Here is a 23199-nt window from a genome sequence, read left to right on the forward strand (position 1 = left end):
TGAATGACGGAGAAAAATATAATTGATGGAAAAAATTAAATTAAAAATGGAAAAGATTAGAAGGATGTATCTTAATTCTGCAGGATGCGTATAAGCACCATCAGATGAGATTGATTTAAGGGTGTAGATTAGTTTTTAGTTTTTATTTTAATATTTATTTTTATTTAAAATGCCTATATAAATATTACCAAATTATTACTCAATCATAAAATATTATGTATATTAAAAATATAGGACCTTAGACGTGTTAAGATGGTCATTATTATTTTTAATATGTGTATCAAATAATTCATCAAAAAAGTACATCTCGACTAATAAATTACCAACAAAATTTCAATACACAAAAAATCACAATAAAAAGAAATCTACTCCAAAAATCCAATATTTTACCGAATGTTCCTAAAAATCCAATATTTTGTTTCCAAAATTAAAATTTGGTAAGTATACAAGAATGATATATTGATAGATGATTGGCGATGTATCTATCTTAAAAACCGACGTACTATATTCTTGACTTGAAACCCATTAATTAATTACTGAAAATAAACTGAAAGATTGGGCCATGCTTTTCAACTGTATAAACTAAAAAAACAAAACAAAAAAGACGATACACATACAATTTAACAATTATCTATTTCTTACTTCCCTCTTCCTCTATTTTCACACAATCATCTCAACCGACACCGTCACTACGTCCAATCGCCGTCCGTCGATTCATTTCACTCCTATACTGTAAGCTCTCTCTCTCCCTAATTAAATCCTTCTTTTATTTTTTAATTATTTTTTATTATTATTCTTTGCTTCATCACTTTGTTTCGCAGCTGCCATTCGAACCCTAATTTACTATCATTTTTTAATAGATTAATTGTTTTTGTTTTTTTTTAATTGAACCTTGTTTAATTAGGTCTTAATGAAGTAATATGTGATTGAGATTGTATAGTGAAGGCTAGCTCGATTGATAATTGGGGAGGAAGTTTGATTGAAATCGGATAATGTGTATACTTTGCGTAATTCAGAAGTGGTCCAGACGAATTGCTACCATGCTTCCGTGGTTAGTGATTCCGCTTATCGGACTATGGGCTTTGTCTCAGTTGTTGCCACCTGCTTTTCGTTTTGAGATTACTTCTCCTAGGTTGGCTTGCGTGTTTGTGCTGTTGGTTACGCTTTTTTGGTACGAGATTTTGATGCCGAAGTTGTCTGCGTGGCGTGTTAGGAGGAATGCTAGGTTGAGGGAGAGGAAGAGGTTTGAAGCTATTGAGTTGCAGAAACTTAAGAAGACTGCTACAAGAAGGTGTAGGAATTGTTTGACACCGTATCGGGAGCAGAATCCTGCGGGTGGGAAGTTTATGTGTTCATACTGTGGGCATATTTCTAAGAGACCTGTTTTGGATTTGTCGATACAGAATGGAATGGGGGTTCCAAATCCTGGGATATTGAAGGATTTGGGAGGTAAGAGTGGGAATGTATTGAATGGGAAGGTTTGGTCTGATAATGGTGGTTTGATGTGTGGTCAAGATTGGTTAGATAATGGTTATTGGGTTGGTGGATCTTTTCCGCAAAAGGCTACTTACTGGCGGAAGCATGGAGGTGTATTTTTTGGACGAGATGACCATTGTTTAGCAGAGAAATCATATTCTCATGTTCTGATATTTGCTGGCAGAGCATTAACAGCTACTTTGTTGAGTATTATGTGGGTTTTGAGAAAGATATTTAGAGTTGGTTCATCCGGAGGTGATGCCTCACTTGACGCAGAGCGTAAGAGGAGGATGGGTAAGAGAGGCGAGAACGGTGCAAATTTTCAGGAGTGCAGAGGAGAAAAAGCTCGTAAAAAAGCTGAAGAGAAGCGGCAAGCTAAGTTAGTAAAGGAACAGTCGGAGGAAGAAGATAGAAAGCAAAGAGAGGAAGTTTTAAGGTTAGTGGACGAACGTAGGAGATCAAGGGATGAGAAGATAGAAGTTGATAAAGATCGTGGAAAAGGGTTGACTCCTGCAAAGAATAATGATAATAAAAAAGAAGCCGAAAAGAAGCGTCAGTTAAAGAAAAAGGAAAGAGACAGGGGATCCAGTAAAAGCAACTCAGATGCCGAGGAACTGGAAAAAAGAGCAGACAAGGAAAGTGAACGCAATGGAAAGAGCGAGAGTGGTCGTCGGGATCATCACAGACATGGGGTAGAAACTGTGAAGTCTTTTAATAGCAATATAATTAAGGGTGCTCCAACAAACAGTAATAGCCGTGGAGCTGCTGGAACAAAATACTTTGACCGTGTCAAGGGAAATATTATGTCTTCTTCAAGAGCATTTACTGGCCATGTGAAGGGTGCTATGAATTCTGTAGCTGTCGGAAGAGAACAAAAATTTAATAATCCTGTTAATCATTACCAAACTCCTGTAACCCGAAGAGAAATATCTAAGCCGGACCGAATATCAGGGAAATCATATCTCGGTGGTGATGATAAGAACGTCAATCTCCCTGTAAGTTGTCTTGCAAATTAGATATACTATCTTTTTGTGTGTGTGCGTGCGCGTGCGCATGTGGGTAGTATTCTTATTTATTGTCTGTTTAACTGATATAATATTTGTATTTCTGTATTGCAAACTGATTCATGCTGTTGGTTGTTACATAGTGATGGAGTTCAGATAATCTTGTTTCCTGTAGTGCATTTATTTTTATTTTAGGTATGTGGCTGGTGCATGCTTGCATTGACTTGTATTTTTTCAAGGACTTCACTCTAAACCTTGTGACCCAACTACATTTTTTGTTTGACATAGCATGTGCATGTTAACAAACCTCCCTTCCACTCATTAAGAATGGTCCATTAGTGCACATTTTTTATCAGCATATTTAGGACCACATATTTTCTGTGAATAGTTCCGGCTCTAGCTCATATATCAACTTGGTATCTGGTTGATCGCGTATATTGATCTGAGTTTGATCTGGTTGAACAGGTAGGATCTATTAAGAAATTCACACCCGCTCGAAAAAATAATGAATAAGAAGTACCGATAACAATTTCTTCATCATTCTATGTATGAAGTGTTGAGTAACCAGCTCATCTAAAACCTTAAGGTGCTAGAGGAAGGCCCCAATAGGATCATATATTTAACACTCCCCCTCACTCGAAAGCCCATTTATGGGTCGAAGAGTGGAACACCGACACCCATCTTTGGGGTATTAATTGCCTTTAGTGTCCACAATAAATTGTGAGAATATTGGGGGTGGCTGGGAATCGAACCTTAGTTCTCCCGCCAGCCTAAGCTCTGATACCATGTTGAGTAACCAGCTCATCTAAAACCTTAAGGTGTTAGAGGAAGGCCCCAATAGGAACATATATTTAACATGAAGTGCCATCGATAATTGATATGACATGACTTATGTTTAATGTAGATAGATGTAGGACGTACAGGAATTGCATCAAAGTGGTACTACAGCCTTTCTTCTCTTGAATAGTCTTTCCAAAGAATGTAACCTATACAAGTTCCTGATAACATTGGTTAAATTAAGTTATTGCCAGTTTGCCCCCACATGTTACCTTCTGAGTTTTAATGAATAAGTTAAGTGTATACACCAGGCGAAAGTATTTTGATAAATATCAGCGCTTGATGGCGAGTACCGAGTGGCTGATGAGATTTCATATAGAAATTTTATATTATATATTGTCTTGTACATAGCATATAGCTGATGTGATTGTGTGGGAGTGTGTGAAGTAAACTTAAAAGCAACTAGAATTGGAAACATCTCATAATTTAATGTAATTTCCAAGCGTATCAGTACTCTTGTCAAGTTAAAGATTTACATTAACAAATCTATATTTCCTTTACTGTAAACTAGATGCCACCTCAAATGGAAACAATATAGGCTTGGGCATAGGGACAATTTGGGAGCATGGCATGGGTACCGATAGGTTATGTACATTTTTAGCTGCATGTTAGTAAAAGGTTTTCACAGATTCATTAATATTACCAGAATTAATAAGTAACCTTGTTTATTTTTTCAGTTTTAAAAAACTGGTTTGCAAAATTATCTAATAGAATTTTGTATGCAGGTGCATGTTAATGCACAACCTTGTGAAGCTCCCAAAAAGACGTGGCGGCAGTTATTCACTCGTTCAGCAACTGTTCGTCCATCTTCCGATTCAGCAGGCATAGACAGACCAAATGGGGAGTCGTCATTAGAAGTCACAAGTCCTTCACTTCTAGCTTGTCCGGTAACAACACAACCATATGACAATCCGATTAAATTTGGGTTGCCATCCCCCTTTCCGTTATCTACTAATCCATGTGGATCCATGAGCAGTAAAGGTATTCAGATGTCATCTGAATCCAAGTTTCCTTTAAATGGAGAAGCTCTTCCTGAATGTTTACTAGAGGAATCAGACATTTTTGAAGACCCATGTTATGTTCCTGATCCTGTATCCTTACTGGGACCAGTTTCAGAGTCACTTGACAATTTTCGGTTAAATCTGGGGTTTTTAACAGACATGGGATCTGAAAAGCCTTGCCCTATACAAAGTATACCCGTTTCTTCTGAAGTTATTAGGCCTTCACCAATTGAAGCTCCAGCATCTCGTTTAAGACTACAAGATGAAAGAAATGCTAACTCTGTTCTTTTTAAAGGGACCACTAATGGTAAGGATGTGCACAGTACGTCAGCAGATGGTTTGTGTAATGGAAATGAGAATGGAACATGGCAGATGTGGAGTACTTCTCCTCTTGGTCCTGATGGTCTGGGTTTATCTGGTGGTCCAGCAAATTGGCTTTTGTCACAGGACCTTAACAGATCCAAAAAGGAACAAATTGCAACTCCCTTGCATCAGAATACCATGGCTTCACTTTTTATGAAAGATGGGCATATCTCTCCTGGTACTCTCTCTCCTCAAAAAGTTTCTTTTGGCAGTTATCGCAGCGGAGAGACATATGGCAACCCAATGTCTGGTGGTACTAACGATCCATGGTTACCAAATACTATGTTTGGACAGACGTTGGATAGTCAAGACCAGTTTACTCTTAAAGCAAGTGAAAGGACTAGTCAAGATGACCTGACCTGTGGAAGCCCAAAGTCTGCAACTAACCCTCCGTTTGAGCTATCTTCAGCTGATCGCTGGCACAAGTAAGTGCATTAATTGACTTCTAATTGTCAACCAGTATGAACCATATATATTGCTTATGAGATGAATGTATGTAGCGATAAACCGGATAAATTAAATATATTGCTTACCTTATATTCAATTTGTTGTTTATATTAATATCTACAAATAAATACTATTTTTTTAATATTGTGGTTGGTATATTTCTATTGTCATCTAGATTCTGAAACATGGTGGATTATTACATCTACATTAATTGTTTTTTAATTAAAGGCCTTGCTAAACTACAATTATCATTTAATATTTAAAACTCTGTCTACCATTACTTGTATTTCTTTAAAGGTCTTTAATTTATCACGGATTGTAGTATATTATGTGTAATATTAGACCAATATATGTAGTTACATGATACCTTGCAAGTTTCTCCAAGCCCCCCCCTCCCATTCCATTACTGTGTCTTTCTGTATTCTACAAAATTTCGTTTTAATTGGCCATGAGTGCTGGGTAAAAGGGAAAGTTAGGGTTATAAGATTTTTTATTCCTATAAAAAAAACAATTACATTGAAGAAAACAATAAAAAGAAACATAATAATACCTACAACAACGTGGAAATGTGGTAACAACATAGAAGGGGCCTTTTCCGTTGTTCTAGCAGCAACGGTTTGATTGCAGATAGTTGTGCCCAGAGATAAAGTTTTAGCACTGGGTTTTCTTTTACAACTTATGGTTGCCATGCCAATGAAATTTGTAGAAATGCTCTTTGTACTTCAGCATATATCTCCAAACTGTATTGTCTTGACCAGATTAAGTGACACCTAAAATTTAGTCCCATTGATGCAGGACAGTGACGGCCTAGTCCCGGATCGGACTGTATTTCCGTCTCCCGGAGCCCAATACTTAAAAGATTCTAAATGAAATTCATATATATTATAGTAGATAACTTTGATACTAGAAAAGGTTATCTTCTGAAGTTAAATTTTTTATTAGGAATATTGTTAATTTATCATGCATGTAGATAAACTCTTGTAAATTGTAATTGAGGGAAACTGTATTGATACAGTGTACGTAGTTTTGTCTTTTTATCGTTTTTTGGTGATAATTCGTTTGAAAAACCACCCCATCAACCCCCACTATTAGTTCCAGTGATCATGCTACTGTGAGAAGACAACCCTTTTCATTTCTCATGTACAGTTATTCTGAATGTTATAGGTTCTATAAGGCTGTCTCTCTTTGGGGATTTGCACTCATGTTCTCATTGATTTCCACATGATTCTATGTTATTCTTTATGAAATTCAAGGGTCTTACTGTCAGTGAGTACTCAAGGACCCCCTCCCCACGGGAAATCCTTTTAGTTGAATATTATACATCTTTTTGTTTCCCTTGACCTCCTAGGCTAGGTTACAAAAAGTACTTCACATTCATAGGGATCTACTATCTGCTTTCCTAAAGCCTCAAACTCAACATGATCATACTGGGGTTCTCGTATGTAATTGACAGAAATAGAATGCTCCATCTCACAAACTATTGTATAGTTTTTTCTTTTTCGTATTTATGTCAGCAGAGTGTTTTCTTCTCTTTGTGCATGTGTTAGTTGTCAGTTTAAGCATAAAGAGTGTTTGTAATTACAGTATAAGTATGATTGGCCACTGTGTAGGCTGCAGGTTACTTTTCTTGTAAGTACTAGTGTGTGGTGACACATCTAAAGATACCACCATGGAACAGCGATCCTCTAGTCTTAGGGCATTAGTAGTTTGCTTAGAGCAAGTCCAGTGGTGGTGTTTAAGTAGATGTAGCTATTGTTATAATTTGAAACCAAGAAGTGGTTTTTGATGCTAAACTAGAACTTATGGTCCAATGATAGATGCAAAATAGCAGCAAACATATCTAAATAAAGCTATATTCTAATTACCTAATCTTAAAGTACACAACTATCTTTGTCACTTTTACTTTATTAATTCATTTTTGGCACTTGCATGCTTAGGTGGCAATTATAGCAACATCGATACTTGGTTCCATATTTAGCACCAAGTACAGCATTTTGCTATTTTACATCTAAGTTTAGCATCCCATTGGAGTTGGTTATTTGTGCTTGGGTGCTATATATAGCAATAGCACCCACTTTAGCACCTCCATTAGACTTCCTCTTATAACCTCTCGCAAGCTTTACTTGAGGCCCGAGGGACAAGGGTACTAGGTTCCAATAGCAAAACATATTTTCTATATCCAGCTTGTAATCACCAATAAAATTTCTAATGAATACATCTTCTTTGAGGCTAGCCACTTGCATAGCAAATTTATTTAGATTAAGCTACTCTTTGCATTTCACAAATATATTACCCTTTGCATTTCTCAAATATATTGTAGGACTTCTCAACAATTGAATTCTGTTGTATTTGTTTAATCATATCAATATTAGCTCCATACATACGGGTTAACATATTATCAAAATCTGTTCACAAGAAATTGAGTAAAGTTTCCGGGTCACTTCTCTGCCTACCATGATGTTAGCACCCCACTTCAAGGAATAAAAATCTATGCCAAATGACATGTTTGCCAGGTTAAGTCATGTAGAGCAAATGAGCTAGTCTTAAAATTAAGGACACACTTTATTGTTTGAAGCTATAATGAAAGATGTTACATAAATAATCAACCAAAATACTAAAATAAAGTGGTGAAGTTTGTAGTCGATGTGATTGTATACTGAAAACAGGGAAGAACTAAGATTTGATGTAGAACAAGGTTCAACAATATTCTATTGTTTTTTTAAACAGCTATCATATGCTGTGCGCTGATATCTAATTAGATATATTCAGGGTTTATAACTACTATAAGTGATTTTTGCTCTGTGTTTTGATGGTGGAGCCCGTCTATTATTTTGCCAGTATTATATTTTCGTCTGTGTTTGATTTTATTTTCCCCGGTATTTTTCAAGCCTTGGACTGAAATTGCATTTCTCTTATTGCAGTGTGGATTGGACTCTGCATGGGACAGGTGAAAGCACAAGTAACTCACCAGTTAGGAGGCCTCCAGTTGGTGTTGTATACTCTAGCTTGGATGTACAGTCAATCTGGTAACATGATGATTTAAGGGAAAACTTTAAAAAAAAAGGGAAGGGCACTAACTTATCCGTAAAAACAAGGGGAACTGAGAGGGGACTTGCTGTTCTGAATGAAGGGAAAAGTCATTCTCTTTTGTATGAGTTTTAGAGTACTGGACCCAGTGTATCAGTCTTCTTAATCAGGAAGTTTTACTTGCAATAGCATTTAGGACCTACTAGTGGAGCGTGTGTGTTCTTAAGCATCAGCTGATATATCAAGTTGTTTTGGTATAGTATCTTGGTCTCTTTTCCGGGTGGAAAGAGGATGATGAGTTGCCTTGACAAGATATGCGGGTATATATATTATATATAAACTAAACGGAATTTTGAAAATGTGATACAGAAGTTGCGAGGATAACAAATGTTCTTCAAAGGCAAAAACAACAGTGTAAATATAATCTAACAAAAGAAAACTGTTTCTTTTTTAGTATTATATTATAAATGGAAAATTTTTCGTTCGAAAACAGTTACTCCCTTTGTCCCCACATATTGTATATACCGGGGACTTTAAGGTTTTTCTAAAGTTCAATGTCCCCGGGTTTGGCACGCGTATTTTAATGTTTTTCTAAAGTACAATTTTCATTGACTCATCTCTGGCTGCTAACAATTCCGTACATAGTTTTTAATTTTTGTTTTGAATAAAAGTTTGATGTTTAAATTTTAATAAAAAAAAGAAAAAATTAAAAATAAATTATGAAAATATATTTTATAGACTTAATTGCAGTAAAATGGACCCAATTATTTTATTTTTGCACAAAAATAGTCCAATTATGATAACTAGCACGAGAGTGGCCGAACAGTAATTTTTTAAGCACCCGATAGCGTTCCGTCAAATAGGGTTAGACAGACGTTAGTTTAATGATAACTAGCATAAAAGCCTGTGCGAGGCTCGGGCCGTTCATTTATATAGTATTTTTAAATAATATTTATATATCATTATATTATTTCGAGCGTAAATATAATATTTTATTCTTTAACAAAATATGTAAATATGAAAATGTAATATTTGTAGCCTAATAGCATTAATAATAATAATAATAAGTACTATGTTTTAAAAAAAAATTATGGATCAAAAATACATTTGAACTGGTTTTTCTAATTTCAAATTCGTTAGGATATAAGGTCATTATCATATTATCTATATGTTCAAAATTACATTCGAAATAGATACCGAAACTTTTAGATTTTAAATATATTATACCACATTAAAAGTATCTGTAATTTATTGTTCGAAATTATTAAATTATTTCATATAATATAACATGATTTTGATGAAAACATCTTCTTGATATGTGAATTACAATGTCCTAAATCGTGATTAGATGAAGATGTATGAAATGTGTTATTTTATATTTATTTCTTTTTTTAGCATAGATTTGACGTCATAGTTAAGTAATACATGATGGGGCATATCATAAACATATCAACTATATAGTACTTCAATATCTTACATTTTTATTGTTAATTTAAAATATTAGAAGATTATTACTTTGATACAGTATGTTATAAAAATGACTCGTTATAAAAATTTAATTTTTTATCATTAGTTTTCTGAGCTTGATGATTAAAACTTTTAATGATTTTCATGTAATTGTTATAAATCAAATCTCAAATAAATGATTTTCTACAATTTCAAATAGCAAAAAGAGAGTAGATATGAGTTAGGCCCTATAAAGTTCATAAAAACATGAAATATTTAGCTCAATTAGTTGCGTCGTTACTATTTTAGCTTTGAGCAAACTCACATTTTTAAATAATTTTTGATACTCGTATTTCTTAGGGGTGAGTAATGTAGCATATCATGTTCAATTGTCAAAGATCAAATCAGATATTCGATATTCTGAATTATGAAAAAACTATTCTTGTTCTAGTTCCCTTTAATCAGATATTAGTTTTAACCATATCGCCTGAGATTATCCGGTTCAGAATTAATTCTTTATTTTTAGTTTAATTTGTAAATGATTAATCAATTTAATTGTAGTTTTATTCATTTTGTAATTGGTATGTTATATATTGATTGACGATATATTATAAATGATAGTTTTAAGACTTTAATATAAGTAACTTATTTCTTTATTTTATTTTATTTTAACCAAGTAAAATTTATAACTTAATTCTTTTAGTAGGTCTTGTAAACGCTTTTTATTATTATTTGGTTGACTTTTGATTAAGAATATAGAATTCTCCTAAATTCACCTTTAATTCAAGGGTTATAATATTTCAAATTCATATATCATCAATATTACATCATTTAGATATATTTTCTGACACCAAATTTGATGTCTTTGTCACTATTCTTATATCTATAATTTTTTTTAAAAGATTTAGTTACACGTCGAATTCTGAATTCATAAATTTAAAATAAAAAATAATCTAAATAAGAATATTCTTTCAGTTATCTTATTTAGTGTTCTCCAAAAAATTGTAATCTCTTTATAAATCACCTTTTATAATAAAAAAAATTAATATGATATAGTCCATGTTGAAAGTCCATCAATTTTTCCTTTCAAAGATTCTTACTGAAATTTTAATTTTTGTGCTTAATTAATTCGTCACATTCATGACTTAAAGTTTCTATAATATTGTATTGGTACTCGTTTAAACTATTAAGTTAGATTTGTATTCGTTCATTTTTATTCGAAAAGAGTTATATCTGAATCATGGTTCCAGCCCGATTATTCAGATTCTTTTTTCAATTTAAAATTCATTTACGTGAATTATTAATTTATAGGTAGTAATCTACATTTAAACAATATATGAGACTTACCTGAAATAATAACCTGATCTCGAATAAATAAGATATTAAAGAGAATATAAATACAACAGTCTTAATGTATGTGGTTAATGTTTTTTAATAACAAAGTGAATGCTTGTGTAGCTCAAATGGTTTATGTGGTGTTTTTTCATTCAAGAGGTTTTGAGTTCAATTCTTGTGACTGACAATATTTTTTATATATGTGTTGGGCTATTATATAGATAATAATAACTAGCATAAAAGCCCGTGCGAGGCACGGGCTGTTCGATTATGCAGTATTTTTAAATAATATTTATGTGTCATTATATTATTTCGAGCGTAAATATAATATTTCATTCTTTGACAAAATATGTAAATATGAAAATGTAATATTTGCAACCTAATAGCATTAATAATAATAATAATAAGTACTATGTTTTTAAAAAAAATTATGGATCAAAAATACATTTGAACTGGTTTCTCTATTTTCAAATTCGTTAGGATATAAGGTCATTATCATATTATCTATATGTTCAAAATTACATTCGAAATAGATACTAAAACTTTTAGATTTTAAATATATTATACCACATTAAAAGTATCTGTAATTTATTGTTCAAAATTATTAAATTATTTCATATAATATAACATGATTTTGATGAAAACATGTTTTTGATATGTGAATTACGATATCCTAAATCGTGATTAGATGAAGATGTATGACATGTGTTATTTTATATTTATTTCTTTTTTTAGCGTAGATTTGGCGTCATAGTTAAGTAATACATGATGGGACATATCATAAATATAGTCTTTTTTAGCATACGTTGCACACACTTTGTATAAATAGAAGTTGGAACATATGTTTTATGTAAAAAAACTCATACCTAATTTTATTATAAAAGTATAATTGAACTACTAACCTTATAATTGTATCCAAAAAAAATTTGATATCTTTAATGTGGTTTACCCTTTTAATTTTCATATCAACTATATAGTACTTCAATGTCTAACATTTTTATTGTTAATTTAAAATATTAGAAGATTATTACTTTGATACAGTATGTTATAAAATTGACTCGTTATAAAAAATTAATTTTTTATCATTAGTTTTCTGACCTTGATGATTAAGACTTTTAATGATTTTCATGTAATTGTTATATACCAAATCTCAAATAAATGATTTTCTACAATTTCAAATAGCAAAAAGAGAGTAGATATGAGTTAGGCCCTATAAAGTTCATAAAACATGAAATATTTAGCTCAATTAGTTGTGTAGTTACTATTTTAGCTTTGAGCAAACTCACATTATTAAATAATTCTTGATACTCGTATTTCTTAGGGGTGAGAAATGTAGCATATCATGTTCAATTGTTAAAGATCAAATCAGATATTCGATATTCTGAATTATGAAAAAACTATTCTTGTTCTACTTCCCTTTAATCAGATATTAGTTTTAACCATATCGCATAAGATTATCCGGTTCAGACTTAAGTCTTTATTTTTAGTTTAATTTGTAAATGATTAATCAATTTAATTGTAGTTTGATTCATTTTGTAATTGGTATGTTATATATTGATTGACGATATATTATAAATGATAGTTTTAAGACTTTAATATAAGTAACTTATTTCTTTATTTTATTTTATTTTAACCAAGTAAAATTTATAACTCAATTCTTTTAGTAGGTCTTGTAAACGCTTTTTATTATTATTTGGTTGAATTTTGATTAAGAATATAGAATTCTCCTAAATTCACCTTTAAATCACAGGTTATAATATTTCAAATTAATATATCATCAATATTACATCATTAAATATATTTTCTGACACCAAATTTGATGTTTTTGTCACTATTCTTATATCTATAATTTTTTTAAAAGACTTAGTTACACGTCGAATTCTGAATTCATAAATTTAAAATAAAAAACAATCTAAATAAGAATATTCTTCCAGTTATCTTATTCAGTGTCCTCCAAAAAATTGTAATCTCTTTATAAATCACCTTTTATAATAATAATAAATTAATATGATATAGTCCATGTTGAAAGTCCATCAATTTTTCCTTTCAAAGATGCTTACTAAAATTTTAATTTTTGTGCTTAATTAATTCGTCACATTCATGACTTAAAGTTTCTATAATATTGTATTGGTACTCGTTTAAAGTATTAAGTTAGATTTGAATTCGTTCATTTTTATTCGAAATGAGTTATATCTGAATCATGGTTCGAGCCCGATTATTCAGTTTCTTTTTTCAATTTAAAATTCATTTACGTGAATTATTAATTTATAGGTAGTAATCTACATTTAAACAATATATGAGACTTACCTGAAATAATAACTTGATCTCGAATAAATAAGATATTAAAGAGAATATAATTACAACAATTTTAATGTATGTGGTTAATATTTTTTAATAAAAAAGTGAATGCTTGTGTAGCTCAAATGGTTTATGTGGTGTTTTTTCAGTCAAGAGGTCTTGAGTTCAATTCTTGTGAATGACAATATTTTTTATATATGAGGAGGAGATAGGTTCGGAGTTAGGCTCAGGTTCGGAGGTAGGTAATTTATTTGCTCAGGAGGGAGGCTTGACATGTACCTGTTGGGCTATTATATAGATAAAGGAAGGAAGGAAGTAAAAAAAAGTCAAGGTTAAAAGGGTAAAATCAATCCAAATAAAGTAATAACGTTAAAAGCCCGAATTTGATGGAAAGCAAAATGTGAAAAGTGAAAAGATTGGGCAAATAACAAAGTAAAAAAATGAGGAAGAATACCCAAGTGATACTTTCAATTCTTAACTAATTTAAAAACATAAGAACTTCATTGATACTAATGATGTATTATAAAACTTTATTAGGACAAAAGCCTATTAGTTTAGATTCATATAGAATGGCAATGATTGGGCTACACAAGGAGGAAGGGTGAAGACAACCTGGACTAATGGCCCCTTTGAATCCATGTTTAGATCCTTAAGTATCGATACTTGTGAGTTTTTGACTGAATCCGATGGCCTTGCCGAAATTTCTTGAGCTACCTAAAGAGTGTCAACCTCTTCTTCATTCCACCTGGAAGTAATTCTCAAATGTCACTTCTCCACTCTTGTGTTCCCTTCCATCAGTGTACTAACTCTATATCCTAATATAGCATTCTCATTCAATAGAATCAACCTTTTCGATTCCAAAACCTCCAACAAACACTCTTGAAATTGTATTTTTCTTAAAAACTCATACCACTTTTGGTCCCCTCCATCCTACTCATCAACAATGATCTCATACTCAATGTTCATGATCGCAAACTCAACAACAATCTGATCAGCATCTGTTATGACTTGATGAACCTTGAATAAATTCGACCGAGAATGAAGTTTGGAAGGACAATAAGCTCTCAATATCAGCCTTATTTTAGCTAATTAATTTTCCCTCAAGTTGAAATAAATGTTTAGATTCTAGGTTTGCTCAAAAATAATTGGGAATATATAAATACACACCATATTCTCTGTATATATAGTTGTTCTAACTTTTATTTACGTTTCTACCCTTGATATACTAACGTCCGTCTAACCCAGTTGACGGAACACTATCGGGTGCTTAAAAAATTATTGTTCAGCCACTCCCGTGCTAGTTTTACTAATTAAACTATTTTTGTGCGAAAAAAATAGTGGGGGCCAATTTACTACAATTAAGTCTACTTTATATTCATGTTAAAGTGCGTATCGAACATTAAAAAAAATCGTATACAACTGAATAAGATGGAGGGAGTAATTTGCACGGGTATATTTGTTAGTTAAGATTTGCTGAAATTACTAATTTACAAATTATATAATTGTATTTATTTACAATGTGCCCATTTGTACTTTTCATTAAATGTGCCCATTTGTTGTGATTTTCTATATTGAATTAATAAAATTGTGGATATTTTAGTTATGTTTGATGAGTTTGTATCACTAAATGGCTAGATACAATAATTGTTAGTTCTATGTTGATCCTTGTTCTTCTTGTGAAAGTATTTAATTACTTCTACTATTTTAAAATTTCATCTGAAAACCGATTGTTTTATCAATATCGGTAATTTGAGTTGAATTTAAACTTTAGGGATCGACTGGATATTTTATTCGCGTCAAAAGTATATTTGGTATTTTATCAGGGTTCGCCGTCGTAGCGGGTGAATTGTAAAAATATGCACATTTGGTATGTTAGATATATTTGAGATGTCATGTCTAATATGATTCATGTTTAGTTTTCAGATCTTAACAAACAGGACATATCAGGACTTACTGAAATCAGAACTTAATATCAGAACTTAAGGTCATATCAGAACTTAAGTGCGGGAAGACTTTCATATAAGGAAGGAAGCTGATTTACAGTAGAAGATCGAGACAAAAATAAAAGAAGATATGCATGGAAAGAGTTTGAAGACTAGAAGACTTGTAGAAGATATCTGATTGATATATTTTAGAAGACAGAATTATATTCCATATCAATTAGAAGTTATCTTGTAACTGTGTACTATATAAACACGAACTTAGGGTTTAAACTATATGTGTTATCATTATCGAGAAGATTATACATTGTGACCTAGCAGCTCTTAGTGATATTTGTTCATCACTGAGAGAGAACAACAGTTCATATTGTAACAGAGTTTATTCAATATACTTGATCTTTGTTACATACTTGTGTTAAATCGATTTGATTGTAAAAACACTGTATTTAACCCCCTTCTACAGTGTTGTGTGACCTAACAATTGGTATCAGAGCTTATCTGTTAACAAACATACAGTAAAGATCCAAACAATAATGTCCAAAGAAGCACAAACTCCAACCAAGCCCACCAAAACTGAAGAAACTCAAAAGACTCAAACCCACAGTCGATATAAGACTATTAGGGTTCCCATACTGAGGCCTTCTGAGTATTCCATATGGAAAGTGAAGATGGATATGTTTCTGGAAGCTACAGATCTAGAATACCTTGACAGAATTAATGAAGGGTCACATAAGCCTACCAAGCTCTCTGTTGTAGTTGCTGATCAACCAGCAAAGACCATACCAAAGGAGAAAGGTGAGTACACAGCTGAAGACATGTCATCTATTGCCAAGGATGCAAAGGTAAGGCATTTGCTGTATAGTGCCATTGATAATGTCATGTCAAACAGGGTAATATATTGCAAGACTGCAAAAGAGATATGGGATGCTTTGGAGACAAGATGTCAGGGGACTGATGCAATCAAGAAGAACAGGAGGACTATACTCACTCAAGAGTATGAGCACTTTGACTCAAAAGCTGATGAGTCTTTAACTGACTTATATGACAGGTTTGTCAAACTCTTGAATGATCTGTCACTGGTGGACAAGGAATATGATCTTGAAGATTCAAATCTAAAATTCCTTTTAGCTCTTCCTAAAAATTGGGATTTGAAGTCTACTACCATAAGAGACAACTATGACCTTACTGAAACTACTCTTGATGAAATTTATGGTATGATCAAAATTATGAACTTGAGATGGATCAAAGGAGCAAGAGGCATGGAAGAAAGTCAAGGACAGTTGCTCCTAAGGCTGATGAGGAATCTCCTAAAATGGCTGCCTCAAAAAGGGGCAAAGGAAAGGCTCTTATCATAAAGTCTGATTCAGAGTCATCATATTCTGATGATGATGATTCAGAAACTGAAAGTTTACCTGAAAAAGATGCTGATGAAAACAACTTATGCCTTCCATACTGATGATATTACTGAGTTGAGATTATATCTTAAAACCATGTTTATTAGTTATAGAGATCAGACTTTAACATCTGAAAGATTAACATCTGAAAATCTTGCTTATAAAAGAGAAATGATTATTTAGAAAAGGAGTTAGTTTTTCTTCATCAAACTAAGAAAGAAAAAGATGATGCTTTATATGTTAGAGATGAAGTGTTAAAATTGAATGAATCTCTAAAAGCTGATTTAGAAAAGGAAAAAGAGATTATTAGAACTTGGACTAACTCTGGCAGAACAACTCAGAATTTATTAAGTAGTGGAAACTGGAAAGAGGGCTTAGGTTATAAAGATGATAAAAGTGAAAAAGTAACTGAACAAATTGAGCCAATTGTTGTTAAACAGACTGCTAAGCCAAAGGTAAATCCTGTTAAGTTTGTAGTAAAAACTGTAAAGTCTGATTCTGAAAAGATGAAAGAGTCTGTGGCAGAAGTTAAGGAAAAGTCAACTTCTGACAAATTAATACAGGATAAACCAGCTGAAGTCAACATAAGCTTAATGACAAAGAAGCAGCTTAAGCATAAACTGAAAGAGGTTAGGAATGTCAACAAGGTAAAGGAAGCTAGGAAAAATAGGAATGGAAAGGAAGGTGTGAACAAAAGCAATAATTATATGCCTGTTCCTAATGCTCCTAGAAAGAAATGTTATAACTGTGAAACTCTAACCATCTTGCTTCTTTTTGCAGGAAAAATAAAGATATAAACTCTTTACCTCCTAGTTCAGGAGTTAAGAGACAGTCTGTTAGGTTTAAACCACAAAATTCTTGTTTTCATTGTGGTAGTTTATGGCATTCCATTTATACTTGTAAGGAATATCATAGTCTGTACTATGATTATTATCAAATAAAGCCTTCTTTGAAGAAAGTTACTTTAATTCATTCTAGTGTAAAATCTGATGCAAAGCCTGATATAAATTCTGATAAACAGCATGTTAGCATAAACTCTGAAATTAAATCCGCTGCAAATGCTAACAAACTTAAAAAGGCCAAAGGATCCAAGCAAGTATGGGTCCTTAAAACTAATCATTAGTGGTCTTTGTGATTGCAGGGCAACAGGAAAAACATCCTAGTTCTTGACAGTGGATGTTCAGGACATATGACTGGAAATAAAGCCCTGCTATCAGACTTTGTGGAGAAAGCTGGCCCAGGAGTTTCTTATGGAGATGGCAATATGGGAAAAACTCTGGGATAAGGCAATATCAATCTTGGGAATGTCATCATTGAAACAGTAGCTCTAGTCTCAGGATTTAAACACAATCTGCTAAGTGTGAGTCAAATCTGTGACATAGGTTATCATGTGGATTTCTTTGAAGAACACTGTGAAGTTGTAAGCAATTCTACATGAAAAGTGGTTCTGAAAGGTTACAGGCATGGTAACATTTATGAAGCCAGACTTTCAACAAGTTCTGATGGTTCTGCAATCTGTCTGTTGAGTAGAGCATCAATTAAAGAAAGCTGGAATTGGCACAAAAGACTCTCTCATTTAAATTTCAACAACATAAATGAGCTAGTAAAGAAAGATCTTGTGAGATGACTGCCAAAATCAGTATTTGCTCCTGATGGCCTTTGTGATTCATGTCAAAAGGCAAAATAAAGAAAATCTTCATTCAAGAGCAAAACTATATTTTCAATTCTTGAGCCATATCATCTACTGCATGTTGATCTATTTGGTCCAGTCAATGTCATGTCTATTGCAAAGAAGAAATATGCTATGGTTTTAGTGGATGAGTTCACAAGGTACACTTGGGTGTATTTCTTGCACAAGAAGAATGAAACTGCATCTACTCTAACTGATAATGTCAGACAGCTGGATAAGTTGGTCAAAGATTATGTTAAAATTATAAGAAGTGATAATGGCAGTGAGTTCAAGAATTCAATTATGGAAGAGTTCTGCAAAGAGCATGGAATCAAACAGGAATTTTCTACACCTGGAACTCCACAGCAAAATGGAGTTGTAGAAAGAAAGAACAGAACTCTCATTGAAGCTGCACGAACTATGCTTGATGAAGCAAAGTTACCAACCTACTTTTGGGCTGAAGCTGTGCAGACTGCTTGTTTTACACAGAATGCTACACTCATAAACAAGCATGGAAAAATACCATATGAGATGGTGAAGAAAAAGAAGCCAAATTTGAAATACTTTCATGTATTTGGATGTAAGTGTTTTTTTCTTAAGACTCATCCTGAACAGCTGTCAAAATTTGATCTAAAAGCTGATGAAGGAATTTTTGTTGGATATCCACTTTCCACAAAAGCCTTCAGAGTCTACAATTTAAGAACAAGGGTTGTCATGGAATCTATCAATGTATCTTTTGATGATAAGAAGATTACCGGACTTGAAGATTTCAATGATCATGATCAGCTGTGATTTGAAAATGAAGATTTAAACTCTGATACTGTAAATTCTGATGACTTAAACTCTGATCCTGTAAGTTCTGACGGGTTAAGTTCTAATATCATTGAAACTGTGGTAACAACTCCAGAGGAAAATGCACCTGTCCAGGGGGAGCAAGCTGAAGATCTTACCACAACTCAAGACTCTCAAAAAGCATCAGAACCTGTCACTGGCTCTTCCTGTTCTGATGAGCCAAATTCTGATAATTCTGGAAACTCTGATACTTTAAATCCTGATGGATCCAACTCAACTTCTGAAGTCTCAGAGAGCATAACTACAGGGGGAGCATCAGAAAATGCTGATGAAGATAACATGGATCATGGGGGAGGATCCAGTTCTAGAGAACAACTTCCATCTGCAAGGAAGTGGACCAAATCACATACACCTGACTTAATAATTGGAGATCCTGAAGCAGGTGTCAGAACTAGAACTGCAACATCAAATGAATGTCTTTATCATTCTTTTCTATCTCAGACTGAACCAAAGGAAGTGGTAGAAGCTCTTGAAGATGCTGATTGGGTGCAAACAATGAAGGAAGAGGTAAATGAATTTGAAAGAAATAAAGTCTGGACCCTAGTGCCAAGACCAAAGAACAGATCCATTGTTGACACAAAGTGGGTGTTCAGAAACAAAACTGACAGTGATGGCATAATTACAAGGAACAAAGCAAGGCTGTTTGCTAAGGGTTACTCTCAACAGGAGGGTATTGGTTATGATGAAATATTTGCACCAGTTGCTAGATTGAAAGCCATAAGAATCTTTTTGGCTTATTCTGCTCATAAAAAGTTTAAAGTCATTCAAATGGATGTGAAAAGTGCTTTTCTCAATGGAGAATTGGAAGAAGAGATGTATGTTGAACAACCTCCAGGCTTTGTAGATTCAAAATTTCCAAATCATGTCTACAGGCTTGATAAAGCACTTTATGGCCTTAAGCAAGCTCCAAGAGCATGGTATGAGACTTTAGCTCAATTCCTTCTGGAAAGTGGATTTCACGGAGGTACAATTGATAAAACACTGTTCTACCTCAACCATGGAAAGGACTTACTTTTGGTATAGATATATGTTGATGATATCATATTTGGTTCTACAAATGCCAAACTCTGTGAAAGGTTTGCAAAGCTAATGCAATCAAGATATCAAATGAGTATGATGGGAGAACTTAGTTATTTTATGGGACTTCAAGTCAAGCAAAATGAAGAAGATACTTTTATCTGTCAATCCAAGTACACCAGAAATTTATTGAAGAAATTTGGAATGCAAGACAGTACAACTGCATCCACTCCCATGGCCACTGCAACCAAGTTAGATAAAGATACTGGTTCATCAGTAGATATTACTAACTACAGAGGTATGATTGGCTCTTTACTCTATTTAACTGCAAGTAAACCTGATATCATGTATGCTACCTGTCTTTGTGCAAGATTTCAGGATGATCCAAGAGAACCTCATCTAATAGCTGTGAAAAGAATTTTCAAGTACCTCAAGGGTACAGCTGATCTAGGATTGTGGTATCCTAGAAAATCAGATTTTAAGCTAATTGGTTACTCAGATGCAGATTTTGCAGGATGCAAAATAGACAGGAAAAACACAAGTGGAAGCTGCCAATTTCTTGGAGGCAGATTGGTTTCTTGGTTTAGAAAGAAACAAAAATCAATTTCCACATCAACTGCAGAAGCAAAATATATTGCTGCAGGAAGCTATTGTGCACAAATTCTTTGGATGAAGAATTAGTTACTGGATTATGGGTTAGAATTTTCTAAAATACCTATTTACTGTGATAATCAAAGTGCTACTGCTATGACAGGTAATCCAGTTCAACACTCAATGACAAAGCACATCAGCATTAGGTACCATTTCATAAGGGAACATGTGATGGAAGGTACAGTGGAATTGCATTTTGTTCCAACAGATCAACAACTAGCAGATATCTTCACAAAACCACTATGTGAAGCTACTTTTACAAGACTCGTAAATGAACTTGGAATGGTTTCAGGTTCTTTCTCTAAATCTGCTTAGTTTTTGTTCTCATGCATCAGACTTTATGATCAATGTTTACAGATTGTCTTATCTTCATGTAATCTGTTCTTCAATTGAAATACATTAAATGCTGATTGTTATTTAATGTGGATCTATATACTCCGATAGTGATTTAAATTTTCTGTGACTATTCAATCCAATGAGGATTATTATGCTAGATGCTGACCTAATAGTCTTTAACATACTAGGAATCCCATGTTTGAATTAGTTGTTTATGTGGAAATTCATTAACACAAGCAAATTCTGATTTTGAGCTTAGTCAAATTTACTTTGTGTATCTTATTACTAAGTCACAAACTAGATTCTTGCTTCTTATCTATCAAATTCTGATGTCAGTAAATCTTAAGAATAACCTAAATGCTGATAAGCCTCACTTATCTGAAGAAAAGAAAAGAAAATAAAATTGAAGTCAGGTACTTCTTTGAGATCTAGAGTAAATATGTGGAAGAGAAGACCCATGTGCATTGCTGGTATTAGGTAATATGCATTAGAAAAGCAAATAAATATTTCTTGGTGACTTTTCACATTCTCTGATTACTGGAGAAATACTCTGATAATAACATAAATTCTGATAAGCAGTTGTAACTCATTTACACTGAGGAGCCACTGTGAAAAAGAATTCTAAAAGATGCATAAAATGAGCACAAACAGTTGAAGTGGATTCTTGCATAAATTTGTCCTATAGTAGACTTCATTATTAATGACAGATTTTAAGCACTTTTCTTAGTTATGCCTTATTTCTAAGATGTACTGAAGTATATCAGACTTTAATCTTTATCTGATATTTTGCTAATGCACACACTCTCACTCCATATGAATGATGAAAATTATTGTGGTGATTAAGTTGTTTTTGACAAACAGTTAAGTGTCATATGTATAAATTCTGAGGACAAGTTCTGATGGAAGTTCTGATGATTAAACTCTGAAGAAATAAGCCATTATTTGTATAAAGAATCACAGATACAAACATTCACTTTTTTGAGTACAGAAGCCATGTTCTGATGACTGTTAAAATATGATAATAGTCAAGTTCTGATATTAAATCCTGATGGAAACTCTGATGCTTACGTGGCATTAATTTTTTACTTGACTTATTTGTGGTAAATACTGTAACAGTCATATTTAATCAGAATATAATTAGGTGAGATAAAAATAGTCATAATCATTTGGGTTAGTGGTAAACGTGTTTGTCTTGAAAAACTGCATGTACACGTTAATTATTGCTTATTTCTCGTGCCCACTAACTCTGCTTTAACTATTTACTGGCTGACAGGTGTACACGTGTCTGTTTTACTTCTAAAAAGGACGGTTGAGTGGAGAGAGTATATATATGGGAGTTAAAAGATTTTTTAATCTTTTACCTACTTTTTTATTCTTAATCCCTCTTATTTTCTATCTCTCTAATATTCTTTGAAGCCTGTTAATCTTTATTTCATCTACTTAAACTGTATTTCTTGATGAATATTTTGATTAAAATTGTGGTTACTAATAATTTGTGCTGTTTTGACAAACAAATGTTGAATTTGAACCGACATATCCTGAGTTACACTTGACAAAAAGAGGTTTATCAGACCTATTTCTGAAAAGGTAGAAGCAATTGAGAAAGCTCAAGAGAAGCAACATGCCCAAATCTCTGAGCTAATCAAGCTTCTGAACAAGCTCAATTGAATGATATTCAATCTTCAGTGGAACTTCTTCTCTCACTCCTACTATCAGATGATGCCAAAAAGGGGGAGAAGATAGTTAAGTCCAAATGCTCTAATGATCAAATACTGAAGAAGAAAGATGATGAAGCTGATGACCAGGGAAACCCTAGCAAGGGTAGAGGTCAAGTTCAAAGTAAAGGGCAGAGCAACAAGGTTTCTTCAAGGAAACTAACTACTGAAGCAAGCAAGTCTTCTACTCAAAAGAAGACAAGTTCTGAAGCTGCTCAAACTCAAAATCTGATAGCAAGTACTGAAACTCAAAATCTGATATCAAGTTCTGATGAGCAAATTCTGATGACAAAGCCTGATGTTCTGATACAAGGTGGAAGTCAAGATTCTCAAAAGTTCATGCAAACTTTGAAGCTCAAGGGAAACAGACTACTGTCTACTACAAGGATCC

The 23199-nt window shown here is 33.0% G+C and overlaps 1 protein-coding gene across 3 annotated transcripts; it reads left to right on the forward strand.

The window, feature by feature from the left end:
* The first annotated feature begins 580 nt into the window (after positions 1-580).
* LOC141682593 (uncharacterized) lies at positions 581-8431 on the forward strand. 3 transcript variants are annotated; one of them, XM_074487283.1, is made up of 4 exons: positions 581-732; positions 905-2471; positions 4043-5106; positions 8050-8431. In XM_074487283.1, exons 2-4 carry the CDS (start codon positions 993-995, stop codon positions 8156-8158), a joined length of 2652 nt encoding a protein of 883 aa, XP_074343384.1. In that variant the 5' UTR covers positions 581-732; positions 905-992; the 3' UTR covers positions 8159-8431. The 3 variants fall into 3 exon arrangements, with proteins under 3 accessions (XP_074343384.1, XP_074343386.1, XP_074343385.1); XM_074487285.1 differs by lacking the exon at positions 8050-8431 and adding an exon at positions 5924-6236; XM_074487284.1 differs by having other exon boundaries at positions 594-732; positions 941-2471.
* The last annotated feature ends 14768 nt before the right edge of the window (positions 8432-23199 follow it).

This window comes from Apium graveolens, chromosome 9 (genome assembly GCF_009905375.1).
Source record: "Apium graveolens cultivar Ventura chromosome 9, ASM990537v1, whole genome shotgun sequence".
Classification (NCBI taxonomy): Eukaryota; Viridiplantae; Streptophyta; class Magnoliopsida; order Apiales; family Apiaceae; genus Apium; species Apium graveolens.

What these genes read in the sequence shown, in the direction of transcription:
- LOC141682593 (XM_074487283.1), top strand. Translation starts at nt 993, where the DNA reads ATGTGTATACTTTGCGTAATTCAGAAGTGGTCCAGACGAATTGCTACC. An exon ending in ATAAGAACGTCAATCTCCCT is followed by an intron (nt 2,472 to 4,042) that starts GTAAGTTGTCTT and finishes TTTTGTATGCAG; the next exon opens with GTGCATGTTAATGCACAACC. An exon ending in TCAGCTGATCGCTGGCACAA is followed by an intron (nt 5,107 to 8,049) that starts GTAAGTGCATTA and finishes CTCTTATTGCAG; the next exon opens with TGTGGATTGGACTCTGCATG.